Genomic DNA, 25,530 nt, shown 5'->3' with positions numbered 1-25,530 from the left:
CTTGCTGCGTGGACTATGTGACTGAGTGAACAACTGGCCACCTTGAAAGACGATATAGCCGAAGACACGAACGTGTAGTCGATGAGTGAATAAAAAAAGGCAAGAGAACAAACGGCGTGGGGAGGCTGGGAATGGGAATGGGAATGGGACTATCAAGGACAGTTGTGCTGTTCGGGCAGCGAAATATTCATCATCGGGCAGCATCCCCGCACTGAAGGCCTTGTGAGTAATTCGGTGTGACCGGGATGCTGGCACGGTCCTTCCTGAGCCCAACATGACTTGATTCGTCCTATGAAGAAGGAACGTTGTTGGGTTGATATTGTGTTACCCTGAGTGGCCCCCTATCAAGTTGCGGAGAACCTCTACGCATACAGCATCATGATTTCTTCCCGAATCTTAAATTAATCCAAATACAATAAAGCTTCTAGTGCTGCCGCGTGCGTGCCTTGTGTATTGTCTTTGAATACATTGCCAGTCTTCACTCGTGGCATACAGGCCTAGCCTCACTTTGCTCACCCTTCGTTGTACTCCTACCTGTAAACAAGTCGACAACCGACTGGCGGGAAACTATAGACTCTATGAGAAGCTCACATCATCTCTCGTCATTTCCATCTATTATTGGTAGTTGACGGCGTAGATTTTAAACCGGCTCCCATGACCCTCCCAGGTAATCTTGCCAGCATTCTCACGATATTCGGGATCATGCTTAGACGACTTGCCCAAACTAACATACTTGCCAGACTTTGCGCCCTTGGCACGCAAGGTATAAGTTGAACCTTGAGCTTCGTACTCGAAAATAAACGCCCTGGCCGCCGACTTTTTAGTCGTCAGACTTCCATTCTTTGAAACATAGGACTTTTCAGAGGCACTTTGGAGGTGGAAGGTGTTTCCAAAACGATTTCCATCGACCGCATGGAGAACCCAGCGCTGTCGAGCATCATCATGCTCCTCGGCGCTTTCAAGAGCAACGACGTGCCCATTTCCCGCGTGGCCGAGGCCAAGACCGTTGCTCTCAATGGTAATATAGCGGCCTTCGGTAATGGCGCCCCGAACCTGCTTGAAGCCATCTTCGACAAGCTCGTCCATGTTCTGCCCGGCATTGGCCTCGCCATACGGCACCGGCGGGTAGTTGCCATGCTCGTAACCGTTCCTGCACCTGGCCGGGCCAACCCAAGGGCCCGTGAGAGATCCCAGAGACAGATTGCCGCTCCAGTTGTTATCGGTGCGAGACTCGGGGTCGCGCACCTCTGTGAGCTGAGGCAGGGAGTAGTTGGGGTTATCAAAGTCAAAGGCGTTCACCATGTCGGTCATGTGCTGGCGCCTCCAGCCGGATATCCCTTGATTAAACACATCATAGCCGTTGGCCGCAGCCCAGGCCTCGAGAAACAGGAGATCAGAAGTGTGGTCACCGGTCTCGGCGAATACATGGCCTCCGCGCGTCCAGGGGGAGACGATGAAGCGAGGGATACGAGGACCTAGTCAAGCCAGTTCAGCATCGGCGCAAACAGTCATGCGGTAAATCGACTTGGCAGCAGACTGGAGATCATGTTGAAACTCACCAGGACCGATGGGAACTTGTCCATTGTTGGCATTGAACGGATCCGTGATCCATTCGCCGGGGGCATCTTGGGGAGCAACGGGTGGAATTACATGATCGGCCCAGCCTCCCTGTTCGTCGTAACTTATAATGAGAGCGCTTTCTTTGTACGCGGGGCTATTTGTGACAGCCTCGACAACCTTCTTTTGTAGCCACGCTCCATCGATTGGCATATTAGGAGTGTGTTCGCTCAGTTCCTGCGGTCCTATAACCCAGCTGACCTGAGGAAGGGAGCCTTCGGCACAGGCGTCATAAAAGGCTTGGAGGCCCGGGAAAGAAATTCCGTTTTCTCGCAGAGCGTCACCCTCTGGAGCGTCTTGATATTGCTTAAAGTAGGCCAGCATATTATCCTCAAAGTTATCAAAGTCCTGCCAGACTTGCCATGAGATGCCGGCATCTTCAAGGTACTCCGGCATAGTCTTCCAGACAAACGGAAAACAATTGTTGCCAGGAGAGTCACAGCCAGGACTAGCACGATTGGATAGAATATTGCCGCCCTGGCCATCGGGATTGGTATAGGAGCCTGCAGTATTGACAGTTCCGCTCATCCACATGACGCGGTTGGGATCCGTAAGACCGAGGATACTCTGATAGGAATTATCCATAACTGTCCAACCTTCAGCAATATCCCAGTGCGTGGGCACGTCCTCGCGTTTGTAGTAGCCCATGCTGTAGTCTGTGTCATGTATCGCCCACCCGTCGCCTCGACCGTTATTGTAAGCGCCGTGCATGGCTTCCCAGGTATTTATTCCTCCTCCCATGCACTGCGTAGCTTCTCTCCAGTCGCCGCCAAGATAGTTGATGTGCCACGGTGACAAGTAGTCGACCCCGGCCTTGGGTTGTCTCATCGATCTGTAGTTGCAACGATTAGACGAGGAACAGGAAATGGACTGGGACGTTCTCACTGTCTCCAGACGGGAGTGCCATCGTTGACTTGTACATTGGGGTCACCAAAGTTGCGAACCCCGGCCATGGTGCCAAAGTACTGGGCATAGTCTCAGCAGCAAGCTCTCGAGTCTTCAGTATAACAGACCTGTGGTGAGGACATACGTGGTCGAAGGACCTGTTCTCCTGCATAAACAAGATGATGTGTTTAATGTCTTTGAGTGAATCGGCCTGAACAGTGACGGCCGAAGCCATCAGCGTCAAGCCGAGCGTTGAATGCCACATGATGAAGCGAGACGACCACTCGCAGTTTTCTGATCGTCAGAGGCGTCGCCGTAATGCTGATTACAGAAATGAGCTGCGAAGGGACAGCGAGTTACACGTTGACTCAAAGTTCCACTGAAATTCCATGTTATTCCTGAACGCCATTTTAAAACTTCAAACCGGCTGGGTCACCGACATATTGAGACGAGGAGACAACTCCGGAATAGGGAGGGCTTGTGGTTGCTGTCATTGCAGAATCAAGGAGGTAGCCATAGTATAACACGCACTATGCAATAGCAAGCGTGCAAGTTCCCCAAAAGCAAATAGGCACAGAGCCTTTTATACATTGTCAGGAACTCGGCAAGGCTTACTACCATGATGGGCTCTTTTCCTCTTCCCCGAAAACAAGACTGGCAAAATTGGCGGCTTTGGGTTTTCCAACAATGGAGTCGGTGAGCACTTACTTTAGCAACTCCACGCAGATGCATCTGTGAGCAACACGTGTGTTATTATAATACAATCTCAGAAGTCATTGTCCAAATTGACTTTCTGTCGCAGACGGTCTCAATGTGTTAAGAAGGCACGTTGTTGCATTCTCCCGTGTTAAAGGAGTGGTCGGGCTCCTTTAAAAAGCCTCGACGCGACTGTCCATCCGTGGTAATGCGAGTAAATTCCACACTAAATCATAATAATCTTTTCGAATTCCAGTTCCTTCTTCATATTGACCTGCGGCTTGGAATACAGGGGTTGCCCGGAGATCCTCCCGGAAATACCCAACAGGTCTCGGCCACTCCGGTCCGCCATTGGCCATGTGTACTGGTTGTTTCAGATATTTGATAGCCATCAGAGTCCATGTAGCAATGGATAGCTGGGATTGTTCCTGGTTGTACATTACAATTGCATTGGTGATACTCCGTGGTGCCAAGGTCCCTCGCGTGTATCCTCCCTTGCAGATACTTAAAAGCCGCCATGTAATTCTCCTTTACTTCTCTTACCAGCCACGTTTGGCATGAAGTTCAAGACCTAGCCCTTCGAGAATTGTAGGCCAACCGCCAGACATGGTCAACATTGCGCCCAGGAGCCCATGGCGGGTGCTGACGGGGATTTCTTTGACGGTATTCACCTTCACTGGCTTAACTCTGTTCTTTGTCATTGTTTTAAAGCATCTCGATGTTGATTTTTTGACAAATTCCCAACGATTAGCAGCAACTAGCCATGGTACGGACGGCAACTTGTCTCACTACGGAGAACCTGAGGATGATTCATTCGCGCTGCATCCGGAGCAACACGTCTTTCGCGCGCCACACACAATCCGTTTGGGCTGGAATATCACCAGAGAAGCACGCAGGCCAGATGGAGTACTTAAGGATGTGTACCTCATCAATGGTCCGTACATTTTCATTGTCTCTTGGTTTCCCTTGCTCCCGAGTCCTGGCCGCGCTGACCGCGGACAGGCCAGTTTCCGGGCCCGACCATAGAAGCAAGATCGGGCGATACAATCGAAGTGACTGTTGCCAATGGGATTGCCCATGACACTCATGATGGCATTGCAGTCCACTGGCATGGCCTGCTCATGAAAGGTGAGCCTGCCCCCTGTTTGATCATGCCTTGACCACTTATACTGTCAATAGGCTTCAACGATATGGATGGCGTCGTCGGGGTAACTCAATGCAGCATCTCTTCGGGCCAGTCATATACTTACAAGTTTGACATTCACAAAGAGCAACATGGCACGTTTTGGTATCATGCACACTCGGCCGTCAAGCGGGCGGATGGCTTGTACGGCGGGCTAGTGGTACACAAGCCGGCAGACAGCAGGGCAGTTCAAAGCGATGCTTCTCTCTATGGGTATGAGAGCGAGAAGATGTTGCTTATTGGCGATTGGTACCATTTGCCGGCTGATAGAGTGCTTGCCGAATACAAGGATTTTCGAAATTTCGCCTACGAGGTTAGCAGATCCATGCCCCCCTACTTGGTCGGCAGCCTTTTCACAACTTGATTGCAGCCTGTGCCAGATTCATTATTGATCAACGGTGCTGGTTCCTACAACTGTAGCAATGCGAGGCCAGGGAAACCAGTCGACTGCGTCGAGACAGACGCTCCTGAAGTCAAGGTTCCTGGTAACAAGGCTGTCCGGTTACGCATAGTCAACACGGGTGCGTCAGCTGGTTATTCGCTGCAGCTCGAGGGCGCAAGTTTTCAGCTCATCACGGTTGATGGCGGCACAGCCGTATCGAGATCTACACCGCAGTCGTCTACACTTGGTGTTCTCTATCCGGGGGAGCGTATGGATGTGTTATTACTGTCCGACGAAGCATCGCCTAATAGGAACAAACCTCACAATTCAACTATGAAAATAATACTTGATCTAGAGTAAGATTCGTCTCTTCTTCTTCCTCTTGCCCAAGTTTGTTTCTGCTAACTCTCATCCATCTCACCAGATTAATGCAACTAATGAATCCGGCGCTCACCCGGATGCAATCATTTTCTCTTTCGTGGATACCGTCCGCAAAGACAGAACGTCAACGGCAAGGCAACCCTCCCAAGGTTGACATCTACAATATTCAAAATGCCGAGGGGCTTCTCATACCCGAGGACGCACCCCTGCGAAAAAACCCAGTCGAAGTCGCTTTGCTATATACCAGCTTGAGCATCAATTCCTTCAAGAACGATGAACCGTGGGGTGAGCTCAATCACACATCGTGGACGTGGAAAGACCCCCAAGCAAGACCTCTACTGGCAATTGATAGAACTGAGTGGGAAAATGGTACGGAGCAGGCGAATCCCCTTCGAACGTTTCGCGTTCCTCGATACGAAGCCGGCGAAGACCGTTGGTTAGACTTGGTGGTGAACAATGTCGATGACAAGGGCCACCCATTCCACTTGGTAAGTATTCCGCCTAGCATTCATGATGATACGTACTAATTCAAGTTAGCATGGGTACGAATATTATGTTATAAGTTCACGGCAGGGTGAACTTGGCCGTCCATACAATCCGTTTCAAGGCGACCACAGCGCGCACCGTGTGAACACAAACACGGCGCTCAAAAAAGATACCGTCTATATAAAACCACGAGGTTATGTTATTTTGCGATTTCCGCTAGATAATTCTGGCCTATGGCTCATTCACTGCCACGTTTTATGGCATCAAGCGGTAGGTATGGGCGTTGTTCTTCAGGTTGGCAATATATCCCAGACAAGCGCGCATAAAGCAGAAAATTCTTGCCAAAGGTAAATACACGTTATAAAATAATATGCAGTCGAAATAACCATCACTGTTCTCCTATGTTGTAACTGCTTTGTCATAAAGTAGCCGCTACGATCCTCTGCCACTAACATTGAGAATTGGACTCGCTCTTGGTATTCAATCTATCTAGGAATTTGAGCCCTTTCGTGAGATCTCAAAGTTCTGATGCTTTCGCCAGCAATGTGGGATTCTGCTCTGCTAAATGCTCGGCCCCAGACTTTCAGCTTTATACTACCCTTTGCACCACCGATCTAAGTGCGAGGGGTGACGTCGACGGTAGTATTTTATCATAGCAGAGTTTTTTTGGATGCCAGGATGGATGTAGAGCTCGAGGGCCATTGGGAACTTTTGGCGGTTGGCTGCTCGGCTTTGAGGTGAAGCAGGACACGATGAGATCTCAATGCCAGAGACTCAGAGCACAGTTGAGCGGTTGGCAGACGCCCAGAGTGCTCAGTGGACCGCGCCTGCCAGATCAGCGTGCGGGGTATCACTAGGCAACAACCAGCCAATAGTCTGGTGCTCCGTACTATTGACATGTAACTATTTTCGGATCCAGGATTCCACACAGGGGCTGCTGATATTTAATCCAATGGACAGCGAGCGGCCAATCATCTTACACCATTCCGCAACCAGGTTGACAAGTAGATCTCGGATATTATTTCGCCAAGTAGGATCTTAACGGGGCAAGCTCGGGCATCGGCATCGGCTGAGGTGCGCACCGTCGTCTCCCGATAGCCTCATTGCAACTGTTTACCAAACAATCCTCCTACAGGCTAGTATCGTGGGTTTGCCCGGATCTGCCGGTACCTCGGCAGTTTCAGGCGGGGCCATGACTCCTGCTCCACTTTGAGACGAACTTCAGGTGAATCCTCGCGGAACCTGTCAATCCTGCCCAGTTGCTAATAAGTTGCACGTAGTTGCAGAAACTCACCAAGCCAATAGGAGTTGTTGAATCGTTGACTAGTCCCAGCCGGCCGAAAACAGACGTCCAACCCCCCCATCCCTTGAAGCACAACTCGTCTGGAGTTCACACAAGAAACACAAACCGTTTCTCGTGATCTGCAACTAGGGACCCCGGATTGGTAGTCTGTCTACATTATGTCCGGTAAACGCCCGGACATGCCAATACCGCCGTTCTATGCCGGTAGTTTTGTCAGCGGAGGAAAATACATGGTCCACAGCAAGCGCGGATTAGTTTGGATGAAGGAAGAGACGAAAATATATTGGCATTCTCTCCGCCAAAGCTCCAAGAGACAAAAGAAGTCGGTAGTGCTGCTGAATTCAAGGCATCATTGAGCTTGAATGCCTTGGCCTCTTGTAGCAGCCTCTGTAGGTCTCATAAAAAGGGTCAAGTTCATCTGTAAGCTATTTTTGCCCGCTATCGGTAGTTAATGAAGCAACTAGTGACCTCACGCAACACATCGCGATGCCGACATAACCGGCGACCACAATTTACGTGACATTCGTAACCAACCAGTTGACTTGCGTAACCATACACCATTACTACGCAAGATCCGAACCAGTGCAAGAAGTCGCCGTCCTGGGCCACTGTTACAGATTCCTATCAATGTTGTAGAAGACATCGCTTCTGTTTTGTCTACCAATCAATTGTCTTGTTGTCGGGGTTAGTGTGTTTAAGAACTAAAACCATCGAAACACCTCCGCAGGTGACAACCAAGAATAGCTGTGCCGATCATCCGCATACCCAAGTTTCCAGCAATGGGAGAGACCTCGGCAGGACAAATTAATAATATAAATAGAGTAGAGGATCGCCAGTAAAGATTTGCGTTTCTGAGATATTCTCATCAGTTCATCCTTACTTCCGATATCTGTTCTGCCTCTTTTAATCCGTCATCAAAACTCTTTGCTACACCTTTTTCTTCAAGATAATTGCATCAGGATGCATTCTTCAACCATTTACGTAGCCCTGGCGGCCTTTACTTCCACTCTTGTCGAAGCCCATGGCAAGATTAGCGTCGCTGTAAGCTTTTGCATAATCCTGCAAACAAGCAACTCATTTCTGATAACCTTCTCTAGACAGGCGATGCTGGCGGCAACACCACAGCCCTTGGTATCATGGGCGGTGTTGTGCCGGGGCAAGGCCCCAACCGGCAAACCGAGCCCGATACGACCATTTTCCGCTCTAGAAATGCGGCTTCTGATGGCCTGGGCCGAACCAAAGGCAATGGCGCGAACACCCTTGAAGGCATGAGTCGCGTTGTCGCCATGTCTGGCTCGACTCTCCCCCAGGTCAGCAGCAATGGCGGGTACATTTCTGCGACTTACCATATTGTGACTACCGTATGTAAATATTCCCACATAATTTATGGGGTCGTAATGCGTATTGACATCGCCATCAGGATGGGGCTGGCCCCGTGAGAGCCATCATTGATCCTTCGGGAACCGGTCAGTTTTCGCAGGGCACCGAGGCAGAAGTGATGACACAGGTCCCGGGAAGAAACGGTAATATTGCCCCTGGTCCAAAGAGCAATAACCGCCCACAGAACGGCCAAGGTGGTGGTGGCGGCGGCTTGATTGGCAACCTGCTTGGGAAACGAGCGTCCAACGTCGATACGGATCATGTCAGTAGCCTCACCCACACCTCCATCTACACACCGTGGACACAGACTGATATTCATGTAGCCTCTCAAAGTTGCTATTCCGGCTGGGACTACCTGCCAAGGCTCCATGGGCGGCATGTCCAATGTGTGTCTCCTAAAGGTTGCCAATCCTAGCGGCGCTGGCCCTTTTGGCGGTGTGATTGCATTCCAGATGGCTGGTAGCGGTGCCAATTCGACTGCTACCAATGGCGAGACAGCTGGAGGCAGCGAAAATGCCTCCAACAGCAATGGGGGCAATGCGAACATTGGCAATAGTAATGACTCCAACAACAACGGGGCAGCCAACAACGGGGCAGCCAACACCGGGGAAAATGCAAGCAGTGGTAACGATATCACCTCGACCAACGAGGCCAAAAAGGGCAACTCATTCTCTAGCAAGGGAAATAACAGAGAGAAGCGTGCTGTCATGTTTCAGTCTTAAGGGGCATCAAGAACTGATCATCCGAAAGGTACTCTTACCTCACTCAACACTCAGATCACAAGGGCAGGCAGCTTGGATACCGAATCTATACTATGAGAAGTCAAACTACAAAATAATATAGTCGGATTTTTTTTAAACAAGCCTTCGCTTTCCAGTGCTGATATGAACCCTGTTCTTGATACCCCGGCACATGTGCACGTCACGGGAGAATATAAATCAGTAGTCAAGCGCTTGTCACTACACTGCCTTCGGTCCTAGTCGTCTGCCATATAGTCGAGAGTAAGAGTATAACCGAGGTGCTGGCAAAATAGGCAGCGCTGTGTTATTCCATGGGCACTGTTTATACACGCTCAGCCGCCATGTGCCATGAGATATGTTTGTAGTGTTGTTGACAGCCAAATGTGCCTAGATCAGCCTTCCTAATCCCTTGTACCTAATTAGAATGAGATGGCCAGTATTCTTCCGAAAGCTGCTTCTCAAAGCCCGGCTCCCTAGTTGTCTCAATATACTCATAAATATAGCCAATAAATAGGGCGATGCGTAGGCGTAGAGCCTGATGCTGCTCATCCGAGCCACTTCGCTATCAGGGCAATTTAAACTTGTGATCATGCTGGGAACTCAGCGGTCATACGCTCCGGGCTTTCGGGAAGACCATAGAACCACTCCTTTACAGGAAACAATATCACCAAAATTTTGCTTGCATCGGTAACCTCGGGTGTCCAATCTGAGTCCATTGCCGACGAATCGTCCCCGGTCGCTTGCGGAGCAAAGACATGGCCGAATTGGGAGATAGACGAGTCGGGTTATGGGGCGGACATTAAGTGTATTGTGTCAACAGAGAGAAGTTGACAGTAGGATGTTTGCCTCCAGGTCGTCATCAAACCCGGATGAGGCTTCAACCAATTCGCCATACAAGGGTTGCCATACAAGGGTGCTTCTTCTCTGCAGTTGCAGTTCTCTCAACGCAGAATACCAAGGCGGTTGGCCGCTTCCCGGATGAGTTTTATTAATTTGGTTAAAGACAGAAGAGATCCATTGTCCCTCTGGATGCGAATCAACCGAAATTTTGATGAACATGAAAAGCTTTAAGTTTGTAGTGTAGGCAATGTCACTAACGGGCTCAGGCAGCTGTGAGGGATCAAAGTGGAGAATAATTGTTCCATGTTATAATCGCAAATATGGCCCAACCTAGCATCTAATTCGCCGGTCTGGTGGTCTAGTGGTATGATTCCTCTTTCGGGTTACTTCCCCAATTCGTTAGAATTGAATATAGAGGAGGTCCCGGGTTCAATCCCCGGCCAGACCCAATGGATTTCTTTTTGTGGATTGTAGTTGACGCGCAACTTTTTTATTCATGTGGAGAATGAGTGTTTGTGGTGCTTGGGGCTCGGTCTCGAGATTATGAAAATTTAAGACAGGCAGAGTGCTGCTGCCAGGACTGACTCCTTTTTGGTCCGTTGGAATGAGCACGGGGTAGTGCCAGCAACATGAATGAATGATCGACCACAGCACCGGATGACGCGACAAGCAAGATAGTAAATTTTTGCAATGTCAATTTGATGTCGGGAAGACAATGTCCACCCTCGATTACTCTTTTCGGTAGTGAGAGGTTGGCGTGATGGTCATCAGATGGCAGGAGCTCCTTTCTTCGCCATGGCTACCCGAATTCTGGGTCCGTAAATAGCCACGACTGACGTGTGGAGATACACAAGGGTCTTATGAATCGGACCATGGTGCATAATTCCTGATTCATTTTTGCATATGTATAATGCGGGTGCCTCATCTGAATGGTTTGTCCAGGTAACTAACAAACACGGAGGAGAAAACACCCCAACAATTAATATGGGTCTCCCTTGCTCCTAAGCTTATCCTAGCGCCGAGACAGCTGACGCGCGGAAGCCCCACGCCAACCAGCGAACTGGGTGAGATGTCGCCTCGTGAATCTGACATCTCAACCCATAAAATCCCTTATAATATTCACATTCACGTACGCCGCCTTCCTTAGCGATCGTCGACTATCCGAAATCTGCTCGCGGCTCTGCCGATATGCTCTCATCACCAGAATGATACATCACCATGGTGTTCATCGGCCTTCTCTCCTCCGACAAGGCCTCGGCCAGTCGGTCGAAGCCTACCCAGGAGACCGAGTTGCTGCCAGAATACATCGTCGACGAAGCCCAGCTCCCGTGCGTACCTCCGGAACGGCCAAATCTGCGAGAGCTCAACACGAGCCTTGAAGCGCTTGCCGCCGTGTTTCCCGACATTCAAATCGAGGTCTTTAGAGAATTGCTGTCCAACTTTGACGGCGAGTCGAGACTGGCTTTGGTAGCAAATGCGCTGCTCAAGAATCGAGTCGATTGGGTCAAGGGCAGGTGGAAGGTTGCGGACAAGCAGGAAGCTGCCGCCGCTTCACTGCCCAAGAGTGACATGTTTCGAAGTCAAGAATACATACAGGCCGTGAGGACCCTGGCCGTACACGAGTTCCGCGGCCTCTCCAAGTCTACCGTCAACGCCGTGCTCGCAGAGTCCAACCACTCCTACCTGGACGCCCGACGGACGCTGGTCACACTGTCTTCGAAATCCTGGCGGTTTACGATACAGTCACTCCTCTTGCGGCGGAAACCCCTGACGACGGGGGAGGCAGAGCATCACCCCCTGGTGGTATGGCGATCAACCGGCCAGGGTTCCATCACACCCACCGTCAGGACGACTGGAAATGCCGAGCTGGACCGCGAACTATACGATGCACTCATCCGGCCTCTGAAGCAAAAGATGAAGGATGACCGAGAAGTCAAAGACCGGATTTTGGCTGTTTTGCTCAACAATGAAGAGGCAGAAGCGGCATCCGCGACGCATGAATGTGCCTGTTGTTTCATCGATTACAGTTTTGAAGAGTTTACAAGTTGCAGCAGAGACGGGCACATGATTTGTTACAAATGCGTCCAAAGCTCCATCAAGGAAGCCCTGTTCGGCCAAGGATGGCTGAGCAATATCAACACCGACACCGGCACTCTGAAGTGCTTAGCAGTCGATGGCGGCGGGTGTGCGGGCCACATTTCATCCGACTATATTCATCGAGCATTCATGGAGGAAAAATCAGGAGCAGACATACTTCACAAGTTGGACCAACGACTGGCCGAGCACAGCCTCGTGGCATCCAAGGTTCCGCTGATACACTGTCCGTTCTGTAACTACGCCGAAATCGACGACATCTATCTCCCCTCACGCGAAGCGCGGCTACGCTTCAAACTAAGAAACCTTTACAACCTGGTCGTCATCTCCATTGTAATAGGCGCCTTGATCGTCATCTCCCCCTTTGCGCTGGTGGCAGCGCTGATTTGCGTCGCCGTCAGCGTAGAGCAGAACATGTGGCGAGACATTGGCGCGGAGTGGAACAAGGCCGTCCACAGGCACTGCCGGCGGCGCCGCGGCCTTCGATTCTCGTGCCAGAACCCGAAATGCGCCAGGGTCTCCTGCCTGTCGTGCCACAAGGCATGGACCGACATCCACGTCTGCAACGAGTCGTCCCTCGTGGCGCTTCGAACGCAGGTCGAGCAAGCCATGAGCATGGCCATCAAGCGCGTGTGCCCGCGCTGCAACACGTCCTTTGTCAAAAATGCGGGCTGTAACAAGCTCACCTGCCCGTGCGGATACAAGATGTGCTACGTGTGCCGCGCCGACTTGAGCGACGAGGGATATCGTCATTTCTGCGACCACTTCCGTCCGGATGGCGACCCGCGGCCCTGCACGCAATGCGACAGGTGCAACCTCTGGGAGTCGGAGGACATCGACACAGTCCTACGGGAGGCCCGTGAGGTGGCCGAGAAGAAGTGGCGGGAGACGGAGAAGCGGGAACTGTCTGGCGCCGAAATGGCGTATCTCGAGACGGGTGTGGCATCAAGGAGCGCCAACTCGAGAATCGACCAGCTGTTGACCAATGGGACCTCCCCGACTTTGTCTGACTTTCTTGATCTTCTTGTCGAAGCGATTTACTTTTGACACTGCCAGTATTACCTCTGGATTTGCATTATTGCATGTAGGCTTTTTTTTTTTTTATTGAACGGAAATATTCTTCTGGGACATGGGATGATGGCGTTTGCTCGACGGGCTTGGTGGTATGTGTCTACGGAGTACCGGGCTGTTGAATTATGGGACGATGGGAAGCCACACGTACACACTAGTAGTACACTACTATAGTTATAATGATTGCATTTTGCAGCGGTCACTTGATGATAGGAAGCCGATAATACATAACAAAATGCGCTACCAAGTTGGAACGAGGTCAGGCATGATTCATATGTGATTGCGTCTGCCGATATCAGCATGTGCAAGCACCATCTATGCGAAAGGCAAAAAATGCATCCAAATAAATCATTTACAATACAAACAAATTCATTATGATACATGACATTCAGTGCTTGCATAATTCCTCCTCCCAATAAAGCAATGTTCACACGTCTCGTTCTTCATCTTTTTTTACATATTCCCCAGCTCAATCAAATCTTGCTGTTACCGCCATCGAGCAGCTCGACGCCCGCGCCACCAATAGCCAGCTTACCAGTCTCCTTAATCTTAGTCTGGAAGATGACCTTGTTGCCGTCGCGCCACATCTCCGTGATGAGGGTCTGGCCGGGGTCAACAGTACCAGCAAAGCGGACCTTGATGTTCTTAAAGGGGCCAAAGGTCTCGTAGATGGCCTTGCCGGCGACACCGAAGAAGCAGAGACCGTGAAGAATGGGACGCTTGAAACCGCCCATCTTGGCAAAGGAGGGATCAATGTGAAGGGGGCTGTCACTACGCATTAGCAGGGGTTTTCTGGCCAGACGTATAAGGGGAAGGACGCATACTTGTAGTCGCCGCTAAGACGGTAGATAGCAGCCTGGTTCTCGTCCGTCTTGGACTCGACGACGGCATCAGGAGCACGCTTGGGGATGGCGTGCGGGGCGGTAGCAGCGCCGCGATCCTGACCCTTCTTGGGCCCGTCGAAGCCACCGCTGCCGCGGACAAAGGCCGTCATTTCGCTGTAGAAGACGTCCTCGCCAGTCTCCTTGTTGACGGTGGTGAGGGCGGTCTTGACGACGGCGGCGTTGCCCTTGTCAACAACTTCGACGAGCTTGCCGCGGGATTCGAGGGTGCCGCTCGTCGGAAGAGGGAACTTGCGGATTTCGAGGTACTGTTCGCCGTGGAGGAGCATCATGGGCGAGAAGTTGGGGATTATGTTGCCAAAGTCAAAGGGCATTTCGGCGGTGAAGATGGGGATGACGCCAAAAGTCGGGAGCACCTGGAAGTCCTCAGCTCCTTCACTGTAGATGACAGAGTCAGTATATCTTAGTTCATATATGGGAGGATGAAGTCGTATATATCACACACAAGACATATTTCAGCTCAGTGTGCTTAGCACCAAGACCCAAGTTGTACAGGATCGAGTCTCGCTCCTCAAACTTGAACTCAACTGGAGGGCCCTCCTTGCCTATGACGGCCTTGATGGCATCGAGGTACTCGTTGCTGGCGGCGGGTTCATCAACCTTTTTCAAAGAAATTCACAAATCAGCAAATAGGTTCTTTGTAATAGATATGAGGTTTTGTTTTGTGATGTGTTCATTTCCATTTACACGTCTAATCCTAACTATTTTTTGTACAAAAGTGTCGTCAAGGGTCAACATAGACAAAAAAAAAGAGGGCTCTCATACCTTCTCAACAACGTTTCCCATGTTGCCCATAATCTTCATCATAGAATCCTGAGTCTTCTCAGGGTTATCCACACGGTCGTCATCAAAGTTGACAATGTCCTTCCAGTGCTTGACAACCTCCTCAGGGACAAGCTTGACATTCACAGGGAACCCGTGACCACCGGTTCGCTGCCAGCGAGTCTTTCCACACCAGCCGCTGCCGACCTCATACAACCCACCAGTGGGGTCAGGGCAGCTGTCGCCGCAGAGAGCGAGGATGAGAGGAGCAATGTAGTCGGGCTTGAAGGCCTGGACCATCTCGGGGGGCATGACGGTAGCCGTCATGGCAGTACCAGCGTTGGGGGCGATGGTGTTGACAAAGATGTTGTATTTCTGGCCTTCGATGGCGAGTGCTCGGGAGAAACCGAGAATACCGCATTTCTAACGAGGCCATGTTAGCAACAAGTTTGGAAAATAAGAAAATAGGAAATGACTTACGGCGGCAGCATAATTGGCTTGACCAAAGTTGCCATAGATACCGCTGGTAGAGGTGGTGTTGATGACACGACCGTACTTCTGCTTGAGGAAATATGGCCAGGCAGCCTTGGTGACCTTGTAGGTACCACGCAAGTGCACGTTGAAGACGGGATCCCAGAGGGAATCGTCCATGTTAGTAAAGGCCTTGTCACGGAGGATGCCAGCATTGTTGACAATGATATCAATGCGGCCAAAGTTGTCAATGGCAGCCTTGACAACAGTGTCACCGTCCTCGGCGGAAGCCTTGACGCCGACAGCCTTGCCGCCAGCCTTCTTGATCTCATTGACAACATCGTCGGGGTTCATGAGATCGTTGACGACGATAGTAGCGCCATATTTGGCAAAGGCTAAGCAGTAAGCACGGCCGATACCAGCACCACCACCAGTGACCAGCGCAACCTTGCCAGTGAAGTCGATCTTGTCACCCTGTTCGCTGGGGCCCATCTTCATGGAGTCCTCGAGCAAAGTCAAGAAGTCGTTGGGACCAGAGGGGTACTGGGGCTTGTTGGAAAAGTCCACAACTTGATCCCACTTCTTAAGGATGGCGCTCGGGGTATAGGAGTCGTCAGCCTTCAGGAGCAGACCATTGGAACGCTCCCATCTCAGCTTGGCGACGTGACCGCCTCCGACTTCGAAGATGCCACCGTTCTCAGTCGTGTTGCCGGAGTGAACAAGAGCTGCCACCAAGGGAACAACCCACTCAGGCTTGAGCTGTTCGAGAACATCTGGAGGCATGACGGTGGAAGTCATTCGGCTGGCAGCTGAAAAATCACATGTGTTAGCTTCATAATTTTTTTTAAAAAATTTCTTAATTTTCAATTTTTCCTTGTTCGCAAAGTGAACGTCGGTACGTACCGATAGGAGCAATAACGTTGCTCAAAATGTTGTATTTGGCTCCCTCCTTGGCAAGAGTCTCGGTGAAACCAACCATGGCCAGCTTAGCGGCCGAGTAGTTGGTCTGGCCAAAGTTCCCGAACAGACCGGCGGCAGAAGCAGTGTTGATGACACGGCCGTACTTTTGCTTTCTGAAATGGGGCCAGGCGGCACGAGCGACCTTGTAGGCGCCCTTGACGTGGACCTTCATGATGAGGTCCCAGTCCTGGTCGGTCATGTTCTTGAAGCTAATGTCTCGGAGGATACCGGCGTTATTGAGGACGACATCAACACGGCCAAAGGCCTGGATGGCCGTCTCAATGATCTTGTCGCCATCCTCGACACTGTTGTAGTTGGCCACAGCCTTGCCGCCAGCCTTTTTTATTTCGTCGACAACGACATCGGCAGCCTATAGGCAATTGCCCGGGTTAGCTTGCAGTCCGCATGCGAAATCTGACCACGGCGTCTAAAATCTCACCTTTGTCGAGTTACCCTCGCCCTGGAACGAACCTCCCAAGTCGTTGACAACGATACTGGCGCCTCGCGAGGCGAAGAAGAGGGCATAGGCCTTGCCGAGACCACCGCCAGCGCCGGTGACGACAACGACCTGGCCGTCAAATCTCAATTGTTCGGCCATTGTGTGATGGAGTGTGGTGGAATGTGGAGATGAGAGTCCCTCTGTGCTGGTTTTACCGTGGACGCTTCAACCACAGCAAACGGACAAGGCAAAGAGAGAAGAGAGACAGGGAGAGATGCAGAGGGTATAATGATGAAGATGTTAAAAGGGGAAGATGGGGGAGGGGCAATAAAAAGGAAAAGAAGCCGAGAAGAACGGAGGTCGGGAGAACCAGAGCAGGTGACGTTTTGGCTTCAACCGTCGGCCTGGAGATGCTGCGGATGCTTTGTCTTCGGCAGCAAACTTCGGCGGCAAAAGCGAGTTCCAGTGCCTCGGCTGAAGAAGCTCGGCGGGTGCGGAGGGGTGACAGATGCGGAGGGCGCTAGGCCCGATTGGGAGCCCTTGTGAACCTGGCTAGCTTCACATGCTTGGACTCCGCCGATCTCTGCGCCATGATTCCTTCTCGCACCTCGCAAGATGGCTGACTTGCGTATTTCTTTTTGAAGGCTCGACCATGGTCTTCTAGTAGAGACTTTGACGAAAGCGAGTGTTTTTGTTCATCACAGACCCAGGCATGGCGCCAGTGTCCCGCTTGAGGCCCTGGGGGCCAGGCATTGCCAGATGTTACCGCCTTGTTGCGCCGGATTTAATGCATGTGGAGCCGGCCCAGGTGCCCGTCTTGTCACATGGAGATTTGTCCTAATCCCAGGGTTAGGGTTAATTATCATTGACTCTATTTCAGGACCTGCTAACAAAGCCGACCAAAAATCCAACTACCCGTTGCCCTTGACCATCATGGCACGAGGAGGAGGTGATGAGGGGAATTAGGTAATATATACCCCTAGCATTGTCGTCAAACCAGATATTAAATGGCCGCTTCCAATTCCGCTTTGAACAGAAAATACAATTCTACACCAACGTGACAATCTGCAACCTGTTGACAATCAATCTTGTAATGGACGCCCCAAACAACCACGCTACCAGCGAACTTCCTCAAATCCTTGATACATCAATCTCCCCAGGCAAGATTAGGATTCATCTCCCCCCCAAAAAAGCTAGTTCTGCTGCGGCACAGTGCCTCATATTCCCACTCCGTGGTATGCGAACATAGCCCATGCACACGACAACCGTCTAAACAATCGCCTTCTCGTCTACTTCAGCCTCCTGTTCCGGCGGCAACGCCCGAAAAAGACGCTCAGTAGGGTCAATCGGCTTCGGCCGAAAGTAAGGTGCAAGCCCTACCCAGATGGCAAACGAGAGGAAAGTGACCAAGCCCGCCGCGACCCAGAATATCCAAAACTTGTCCGAGACTTTCCACACACCACCGTCACTGTTGAAGAATGTCGTACCAAAGATGGCCGAGATGAAGGTCGCCGGCAGGAACAGCATCGTCACCGCCGCAATAGTACGCATGGCCGCACTATCGTTCCTAGTGTAGTGGGCGATTTGGACAGACACGTTGGAATCTTCCTGCGATACCTTGTTAAACGCCAGCGTGACTTCGCTTTGCAGCCGAGCGCTGTTGGCCTCTGCTCGGTGTGCGCTGCTCCTAAACATGTGGTGGCAGAATGCCAGACGGTTGCGAATATTGCGCGACGCCATGGAAACTTGTCCGTTGCCTAATTTGCCGTGAAGTTCAAGAAAGTCCTCATGGTGCTTCTGGATGCTCTCCACGGATACGGCGCCGACTCTGAGCGTTTCTGAAACGTGTATTACATGTCGCGAGATTTCATGCAGCCACGAGTACTCCGGATCCAGAGACTGCTTGCTCTTCTCTTGCTTGCACCTCTTCTTTTCCACGTCTCGAATGAGCTTGCGAGTTGCCCAGACAGAAGTCTCCTCTAGATCGACCATCTTCTGGATCAATCGTGGATAGATCCAGAATGGGTCTCTGAGCTCCCCTGGCGTTGGTCGAGGGTTCAGGACGGCCGACGTGAAGCTGTTCTTGAGCTCGTCGCTGCGTGGATCAAATATTACCAACGCCATATGGTTGGTGGCTTCATACCACCTTGCAAACGCGTTCAATTTGTCCCAATCGTACAAGATTTCTCTGGTCTTTTCTTTTTCGTCTTTCTGGTCGTCTTGCCACACCGCCTTGACTTGAAAACGAGCCCATGAATCTAAAGCAGTCAGATTTCTCGTACTTTTTTTCAAAAAGCATCATCAGTATGTTGTGCTTACTCAACCCAGATAGCTTCTCCCCCGTTGGGTTTGTCGATTCTGTCAATTCCTCCAGGCCAAAATAGCCGTTGGCGTTTCTGCAGCATTCTTCCCACCAAACCTTTGGAATCTGGAAGCACGAGGTCATGATTGCGCGGCACTGGTCGCAATTGCGGATTACATTTGCTTTAGCGACGCTACATCAAGGTTAGATGGAAGTAGAGAACTGGCATCACGAGCATACGTACATGACAGTAACTCCGGGCTTCTCTCCAGGCTTTTGATACGCCGCGCCAGAGTTGGTGGTCGTGGGTTTCTCGATGCCATATACAGATGTTTGAAGCCTCACTACTTCATTGTCGCCTACTCAATTAGACACACGTGTTTTCTTCAAATTTGGGCGACGCGGTACAATACCTTCGTGTAGTTGCAGTATATCTACAGTGGAAGAGTGTGGACAACTGGTTGCCATGTTGTGATACGTCAAGGCAAGTTCCAGGACTCAGCGTTTATCAATAGCCCAAAGAAGTGCTGCTCATGGGCCGAGCAAGATGGTCCGTGATTTCAAGCTCGAGAAGGTCACGGCAATAAAAGGGAGCACGGCAAAAGTGAGGCTGGATCATGGACAAGGATTGGCACACAGCCCGCAGGCTTCATGTACGAACCCCGAAAAGGGCATCCAGCCATCTCGAACAGTGAGTTGCACACGACGGGCGCGGCCCTGCCACAGCCGCCAAGGCAGGGTGATGATTGACGAGGCTTGATTCACTAGACCTCGTTGCTTTTCAACGCCATTGGAGCTTTTTGTTGTCGAACCGTCCACAAGTGCCCGCTTCGTCGGGATGGTGCCGCGGGAGGCAATAAGCCAGCGGCCCCAGCCGCATTCGCTTTATTCGCGGCTGATGAAGGCGACCAATAGTCGTAATAATCCATTGCCAACTACTGGATGAGCTGGCCTGACTGCTAAGATCAATATTGATGTCGATCACACTTCCTGCCCAATGCGACAGTATTAGAAAATCAAGCTACATAGGGTCGCACCGGGGGCTTAGACGCGGGTAGCATGAGCCTTGGTCGTGTGACTGTGTCTGGTCAAAATGCTGTGAGACACGGGGGCTGGGAAGCATAAGTACTATGGAGTACGTACGGAATAACGACTTACTACAAAGTACAAGAGTACCGAGTACAACATGAACAGGGTCGCAACTTGCTCAGTCGTTGGTTTAAGTGCGCGAAAGTGATCGCGGCTTTACTACGGAGTACTCCGTAGAAGCAGCCGATTTATTTGGAACTCGGCAAACTGTAAAGGTACACAGTGGGAGGCAGAAGGTATTTGACCGGATCAGATATCTGGCTGTCGCGCTCTACACTGTAACACATTATAGTATTTTAGTGCATACTTCTCGGCGAGCCAATATCTGCTACCACATGGCACAGACTGTACGCCACGAATGTCAATACTATTGCAAAGCAGCCAGAGACCCTGGTAAAATCGTGGAGAAAATAATTGCCATTTCGGAGGCGAAAATGGCGTCCTCGTTTACAGTTGAACGCAACAAAGTTGGTAGTAGCAGGGCTTGAGGAGAGATGGCCTCTGCATTAGCCCGCAGGTTGATAGAAGAACAACGGGAGACGAACTGGGCCACTTAGTCGCTGACGGGTAGACATCACAAACGCGCAATTCCAATTTTGATAGCCAAGTGTACGGAGTAGTTGGTCAAGGAATACCTCCCATGGTTAGTCACCGGAGCAAACGGGCTCTCCTTGTACAGACTAAAGCCAAAAGTGACATGTCGATCTGATAACGCCTGCCCTCCAAGTCGCAAGCCGATAGCGAGTAACTTTGGAGTCGTCGGCGACCGTCTGCGTCTTATCAATCAACTGCGGAGGCCGTGGAGCAACGACCCCTGAGAACTGAGAGCGTTCAGCGGGGCAGAAAATCTGGCGAAACTTTCATGTCCAAGGTCTTCTCTCAAAGGAAGATGCTGCCTACACCCGGGTCGGCGGGGGTTGAAAATGTCGAGGAATGGGATTGATGGGAGCGCTGACAGTGTATTGGCGTGATGCATGGCCGTTGCAAGTCGAAGCGTAAAAACCCAGCCCCTTTATGTTGCACATTTTGCCAAGAGCTTCAACCGTCTCGTCAGACGTTAGCATCACGGCAAATGAGAGAGCACCAGTGCCATGAGTGAAGTGGCCATGCCTGGCGTAAGGCAGACTTTTTCGTACCAAAACATGCAACTTTCAGACAGAGCGGCCCCCTGCTGCAGGCCATATTTGTCGATGCCGTGAGTGAGTCGTGCCATCAGACCCTCTGAACTGCCGCAGAGAATACGATTACGCCGGGCAATTCCAATATTAAAAGAAGAATGTCGGATAAGTGGTATCCGCCCAGGTATCGAATGTGCGGATAGGTGCTAGGTATGTACCTACCTAGGAGTTCAACATATATGAAGTCTGTGGCAGAATATATTTACCTACGAAGAAGTGTATACACTAATATACCATAGCATACTATAGCATAAAGCGCGATAACCAGATACTTAATCTAGTAAAATCCCTTTTGCCTGCCGCTGTACGTTTCCGACTTTGGGGTCCGGCAAGTCAGATGTTCTCTTCATACTCGACCATATCGGATGCTGCACCAGCTCCTGAAATAGCCTCAGAGTCGGCAAATCCAGAGATTAGCTCGTCATCGTTGTCCGAACAGCTCGAGTGCTAGGCTTGGACCCTGGAGGAGTCCGCGTCGCCCACGTGCCATGACGACACCAACTGATGGAGCTGAGGTGGGACAGCTAGTGGGAATCAGAAAATCCAGTCTGGTCACATGGCGCGGTGACTGGTTCCTATTTGAGCGCGGTCGACGGAAGCTTTGCAGCCGGCTCAACCTTTGAGAACTGGTTGTGGTTGACAAAGTGACACAAGTGATGACTATGGGAGACTTGTCAGCTCAAAGATGTGCCTGATGATCTGACGGACCGGGAGGCTGTAACAAAGGTTGAAAGAGCACTCCGTACAATGCAAACTTAGAAGGCATCAATTTGATGGCACGGAACTTGATGGATGCCCCACTCTCCAGTGCCAGGGGCAGCGATGAGTAAGCAAAATAGTGCATGGGGAGTGGATCTTGTCACAGGCGGGCGGGTGGGGCACTTTTTATATCGACGAAGCCTTCTAAAGTTGCCTGCACCGCCGTGCCTGGTTCAAAGATCACTAGGGTCTCGTCACTTTCCTTGCTTCGCGTTTTTATTTCTTTATTTCGTCCCCCGCAACGTCGCACATTGTCACACTCTACGCTGCCGTATCGAGCCTCAGAGTTCCTGGTCGGGCCGGGGTGGTGTTGCCCTGTCTCCAAATCGACGAAACACCAAGTGTCCAGAGCGCGGGGCTTACAGATGAAAGTGCCAAGCCGTCACAATCACCACCCTCCTCCGGCTTTGAGCTGCATCTGTTCGCCAACGACCTCGCCCCCCTCGTCCTTTGCAGCTCCTGCGCAGCGACGTTGCTTTGTCCCGGTGGCGTATCAGTCGTCGGCTGGGCCTCCTGTCTGGCAGTCCATTTGCCCAACCCACCGCAGCTGCGGACTCACGCTCCTTTGATGCAGCTTGCTGTGTCAAACGCGCATCGCCTCGTTGCCTCCTGGGTGCACTGACCCGGGCCTGAGCTGTTCGTTCCTTGGTGTTATTGTTGGTGTGTCCGGTGACTTGGATTCAACCATCAGGACACCGTGACTGCAAACGCGGCCGCGACGCCTTTCCGCAACCACCTCACCAACTATTATTTTACACCCGCCCGTGGCCGTCAACTAGCATCCACACGAATACGCAGTCTTCCTGCGAGGGCTAGGCAAAGTCAAAACTTTGTCCCTTTTGCCTTTGCACTTGATTATCGCCGGTGGCTGCGGGAGCCCTGCGCTTGCAAGGGAAATACTATTACTAGTGCGACCCGCCGACCTGGATCGTATGACGGCGCATTCTACGGAGATTTCGCTGCATGATTGCTTTCCTCCGATACGAAGAGCCCAACAGGCCTTAAAGAAAACGACGTCTGCCATTGCGGTCGCTTCCTTTTGGCCGCATTGCCATTTGGCGCATTGCTCCTGGCCATGCCCGCCTCAGTCCCTGTCAACATGAGCCATTCTCCTCCGGAATACTTGTTCGTTGTGAGGTAAGTCCGACAGGTGCCCCCCAACCCCGGCCCGCCGCCATCAACACACCTAGACGCATGTAGGGTCCTGCTAACATGTGAATGCCATTTAGACATGGAAGCCGACTAGACGCTGCCGACAAGTCATGGCACTTAACATCTCCAACCCCTTACGATCCCCCGCTGACCTACGGCGGTTTCCTCCAAGCTCGACGAGTTGGCAACCAAATAGCAAGCATACTCGAGCAAGCCAAAGCCGCCGACGAAACGCGCCTTACTTTGAATGGCTCCAGAAAGCGGAAGCGCTTCAAGGTTGTCATCCACAGTTCCCCCTTTCTACGATGTGTTCAAACCTCCATTGGCATTAGCTCTGGACTTGCCCAATTCCTACCCGATTCCATGTATAATCCCGCCGACTTGATTCTCCCACGAGCCGTACCACAAACCGAGCCTCAATTTCAGTTCAAGTCTACTCTCCTGCGGCTTGATTCTTTCTTGGGAGAATGGCTGTCACCAGAGTACTTCGAGATGATCACACCTCCGCCAGGCCCTGCTCTCATGCTAGGCGGCGCAAAAGCCGAACTGCTGAGGCGGGAAGATTACAGCATCTATGACGACGTCCCCGAACTGGAGGCTCCGCGACCTTCTTCGGGGTCTCTGTGGCAATCACCAACATTAAGTCCGGCACAGTCTCCGAGGTCGTCTTCAACAGATAGCGAAGAGTCAATAAACATGTCAGCATTAGGGGCTGCTCTTCCCACACGACCAGATGTGAAAAGAGGATATATCCCCCCACGGCCTATATATGCTGCGTCAAGTTCCGGAAGTATTCCAGAGGGCTTCGTTGCTCACGCAAGAGATGCCTCTGTGACAGTAGACTATCAATGGGACTCAATGAGGGCACCTCTCGACTTTGGCGACGGAGGCAAATTTGGGGAAGAGTGGGCATCTATGCACAAGCGGTTCCGGAGAGGCGTAAGAAAACTGGTCAACTGGTATGCCTCGACGGAGTCTCCGGCAGACTTGGTCCCGACGAAGTCCGCCATGGACGACCACAGCGGCGCAGAGCATGAATCTCACGACGGAGATGTGGAGACAGTTGTGATTATGGTCTCCCATGGTGCTGGATGTAATGCTCTGATCGGCGCAATTACTCACCAACCGGTGTTAATGGACATTGGCATCGCGTCCATTACCATGGCTTCTCGGAAGCAAAATTTGGATTACAAGGAACTGCTGGCATCAACACCTGCACCACCCGATTCCTCCGGGAAAACCCTAGTAGCAGTCGACAAGATGTATGATATTCGACTTTCAGCAAGCACGGAGCACCTGCGGCGGTCCAGCATCTCAACGCCGATTTCCGCGAAATCCAGCCTCATGCCCAATATTTGGAACACAAACAATGGCTCGCGAGGCCGGACCTCAACTCTGTCAAGCATCGGTGGCCCAGTCATGAGCCCATTCACATATTCAGATCCCTTCTCCTCCACCGGTAGTCGCAGCACTTCGGCCAGCGCCGCTTTGCCGCCAATAGTTCGACGGGATTCCGCTTCTCAGCGGCCGTTGCCAAGAGGTTCCGCTCTCGCCTCGGTGGGATTTGGCCACGCAGTTGGGTCTCCGAACACTGGCAATAGATCGCCGCCGGCATCATCCTTAGGATTTGGCCTCTGGTCGGCTGGCCCGCCGTCAGCTGGACCCTCGTCACTGCGACTCATGGACGACGGAAACGATGATGTAGATGACTTTGGCTCCATACTACCAGACTTTGACCAGAAGCGATTCGAGATGAGCTCTTCGACAATGGAAGAAAAGGAACCAGATCTCCCGGCGGAGTCGACTTCATCATCAGCGATAATAGACGACGCACCCACATTTCCCGAGCTTTCACCGAGAGCGGATAAGGTCCAAGACGCCCCGACACCACTCATGTTCGCCGGTCCTATCAAGTTGAATACAAATCTGGGACCCGATAAACCAGTAGAGGAGATGAAGGTGAGGCAGCTTGGAGCAGGGCTCGGCGGTCTCTGGGGCATTCCTCCGCCACCAGACGAGGCAGAGCGGTTTCGGGATATGAGCCACACCAAGCGCCGATGGACTGTTAATGAACGAGCCTAGGCTGACGCAAATTCATGAATGGTGTTGTCTCCTCGTCTGTTTCTCTGTGTAATGTATTACGCCTAGGGTGGACGGTATTTTGCTGAGCGTTTTTTGTGTGACGATGGAGCGGGGATTGTGGCATTGAACTATTTGCATGGCATAGGCGTTTTAGGGGCACCATAGTGCCGGGTGAAAAAAAGCATTGTATGAGTCAAGATACAGTTGCCCTCGCGACTTGATTCACCCGTGATTTTTAGCTGTAACGAATGAGGCACAACTATAGAATGCAGCATGACGGACGGGTGCGTCACATTCTAGGGCGGCAACGTCTCTCAATAACGAGAAATAAACTCCAGTTGTTCTAAAGCAACCCCATTTGCGGACATGCAGTCTA

At 51.5% G+C, this 25,530-nt stretch overlaps 7 protein-coding genes across 7 annotated transcripts; 4 read left to right on the top strand and 3 right to left on the bottom strand.

Moving 5' to 3' along the window:
- Nucleotides 1-615: 615 nt before the first annotated feature.
- Nucleotides 616-2,767, bottom strand: MAA_05109 (Phosphoesterase; the record flags this gene model as incomplete). Its single annotated transcript, XM_007823107.1, has 4 exons — nucleotides 616-1,475; nucleotides 1,560-2,449; nucleotides 2,503-2,582; nucleotides 2,648-2,767. The coding sequence occupies 4 exons, from the start codon at nucleotides 2,765-2,767 to the stop codon at nucleotides 616-618; spliced, it is 1,950 nt and encodes a 649-aa protein (XP_007821298.1).
- A 1,037-nt stretch (nucleotides 2,768-3,804) lies between these two features.
- On the top strand, nucleotides 3,805-5,981 carry MAA_05110 (ferro-O2-oxidoreductase; the record flags this gene model as incomplete). The annotated part of the gene is made up of 6 exons (XM_007823108.2): nucleotides 3,805-4,132; nucleotides 4,201-4,326; nucleotides 4,378-4,694; nucleotides 4,752-5,119; nucleotides 5,188-5,632; nucleotides 5,682-5,981. 6 exons carry the CDS (start codon nucleotides 3,805-3,807, stop codon nucleotides 5,979-5,981), a joined length of 1,884 nt encoding a protein of 627 aa, XP_007821299.2.
- A 1,912-nt stretch (nucleotides 5,982-7,893) lies between these two features.
- MAA_05111 (CND1, Gas1-like protein) lies at nucleotides 7,894-9,035 on the top strand (the record flags this gene model as incomplete). The annotated part of the gene is made up of 4 exons (XM_007823109.1): nucleotides 7,894-7,974; nucleotides 8,031-8,294; nucleotides 8,354-8,575; nucleotides 8,637-9,035. 4 exons carry the CDS (start codon nucleotides 7,894-7,896, stop codon nucleotides 9,033-9,035), a joined length of 966 nt encoding a protein of 321 aa, XP_007821300.1.
- A 2,076-nt stretch (nucleotides 9,036-11,111) lies between these two features.
- Nucleotides 11,112-13,034, top strand: MAA_05112 (uncharacterized protein; the record flags this gene model as incomplete). Its single annotated transcript, XM_007823110.1, has 1 exon — nucleotides 11,112-13,034. One exon carries the CDS (start codon nucleotides 11,112-11,114, stop codon nucleotides 13,032-13,034), a length of 1,923 nt encoding a protein of 640 aa, XP_007821301.1.
- A 497-nt stretch (nucleotides 13,035-13,531) lies between these two features.
- MAA_05113 (short chain dehydrogenase) lies at nucleotides 13,532-16,751 on the bottom strand (the record flags this gene model as incomplete). Its single annotated transcript, XM_007823111.2, has 7 exons — nucleotides 13,532-13,823; nucleotides 13,883-14,338; nucleotides 14,406-14,560; nucleotides 14,726-15,145; nucleotides 15,203-16,002; nucleotides 16,097-16,523; nucleotides 16,593-16,751. The coding sequence occupies 7 exons, from the start codon at nucleotides 16,749-16,751 to the stop codon at nucleotides 13,532-13,534; spliced, it is 2,709 nt and encodes a 902-aa protein (XP_007821302.2).
- A 1,110-nt stretch (nucleotides 16,752-17,861) lies between these two features.
- On the bottom strand, nucleotides 17,862-19,038 carry MAA_05114 (uncharacterized protein; the record flags this gene model as incomplete). Its single annotated transcript, XM_007823112.1, has 2 exons — nucleotides 17,862-18,850; nucleotides 18,912-19,038. 2 exons carry the CDS (start codon nucleotides 19,036-19,038, stop codon nucleotides 17,862-17,864), a joined length of 1,116 nt encoding a protein of 371 aa, XP_007821303.1.
- A 3,981-nt stretch (nucleotides 19,039-23,019) lies between these two features.
- Nucleotides 23,020-25,154, top strand: MAA_05115 (phosphoglycerate mutase; the record flags this gene model as incomplete). The annotated part of the gene is made up of 2 exons (XM_007823113.1): nucleotides 23,020-23,057; nucleotides 23,150-25,154. The coding sequence occupies 2 exons, from the start codon at nucleotides 23,020-23,022 to the stop codon at nucleotides 25,152-25,154; spliced, it is 2,043 nt and encodes a 680-aa protein (XP_007821304.1).
- Between the last annotated feature and the right edge of the window lie 376 nt (nucleotides 25,155-25,530).

This window comes from Metarhizium robertsii (assembly GCF_000187425.2).
Source record: "Metarhizium robertsii ARSEF 23 chromosome Unknown MAA_Scf_2, whole genome shotgun sequence".
Classification (NCBI taxonomy): domain Eukaryota; kingdom Fungi; phylum Ascomycota; class Sordariomycetes; order Hypocreales; family Clavicipitaceae; genus Metarhizium; species Metarhizium robertsii.
This window is presented reverse-complemented; position numbering and strand designations above follow the sequence as displayed.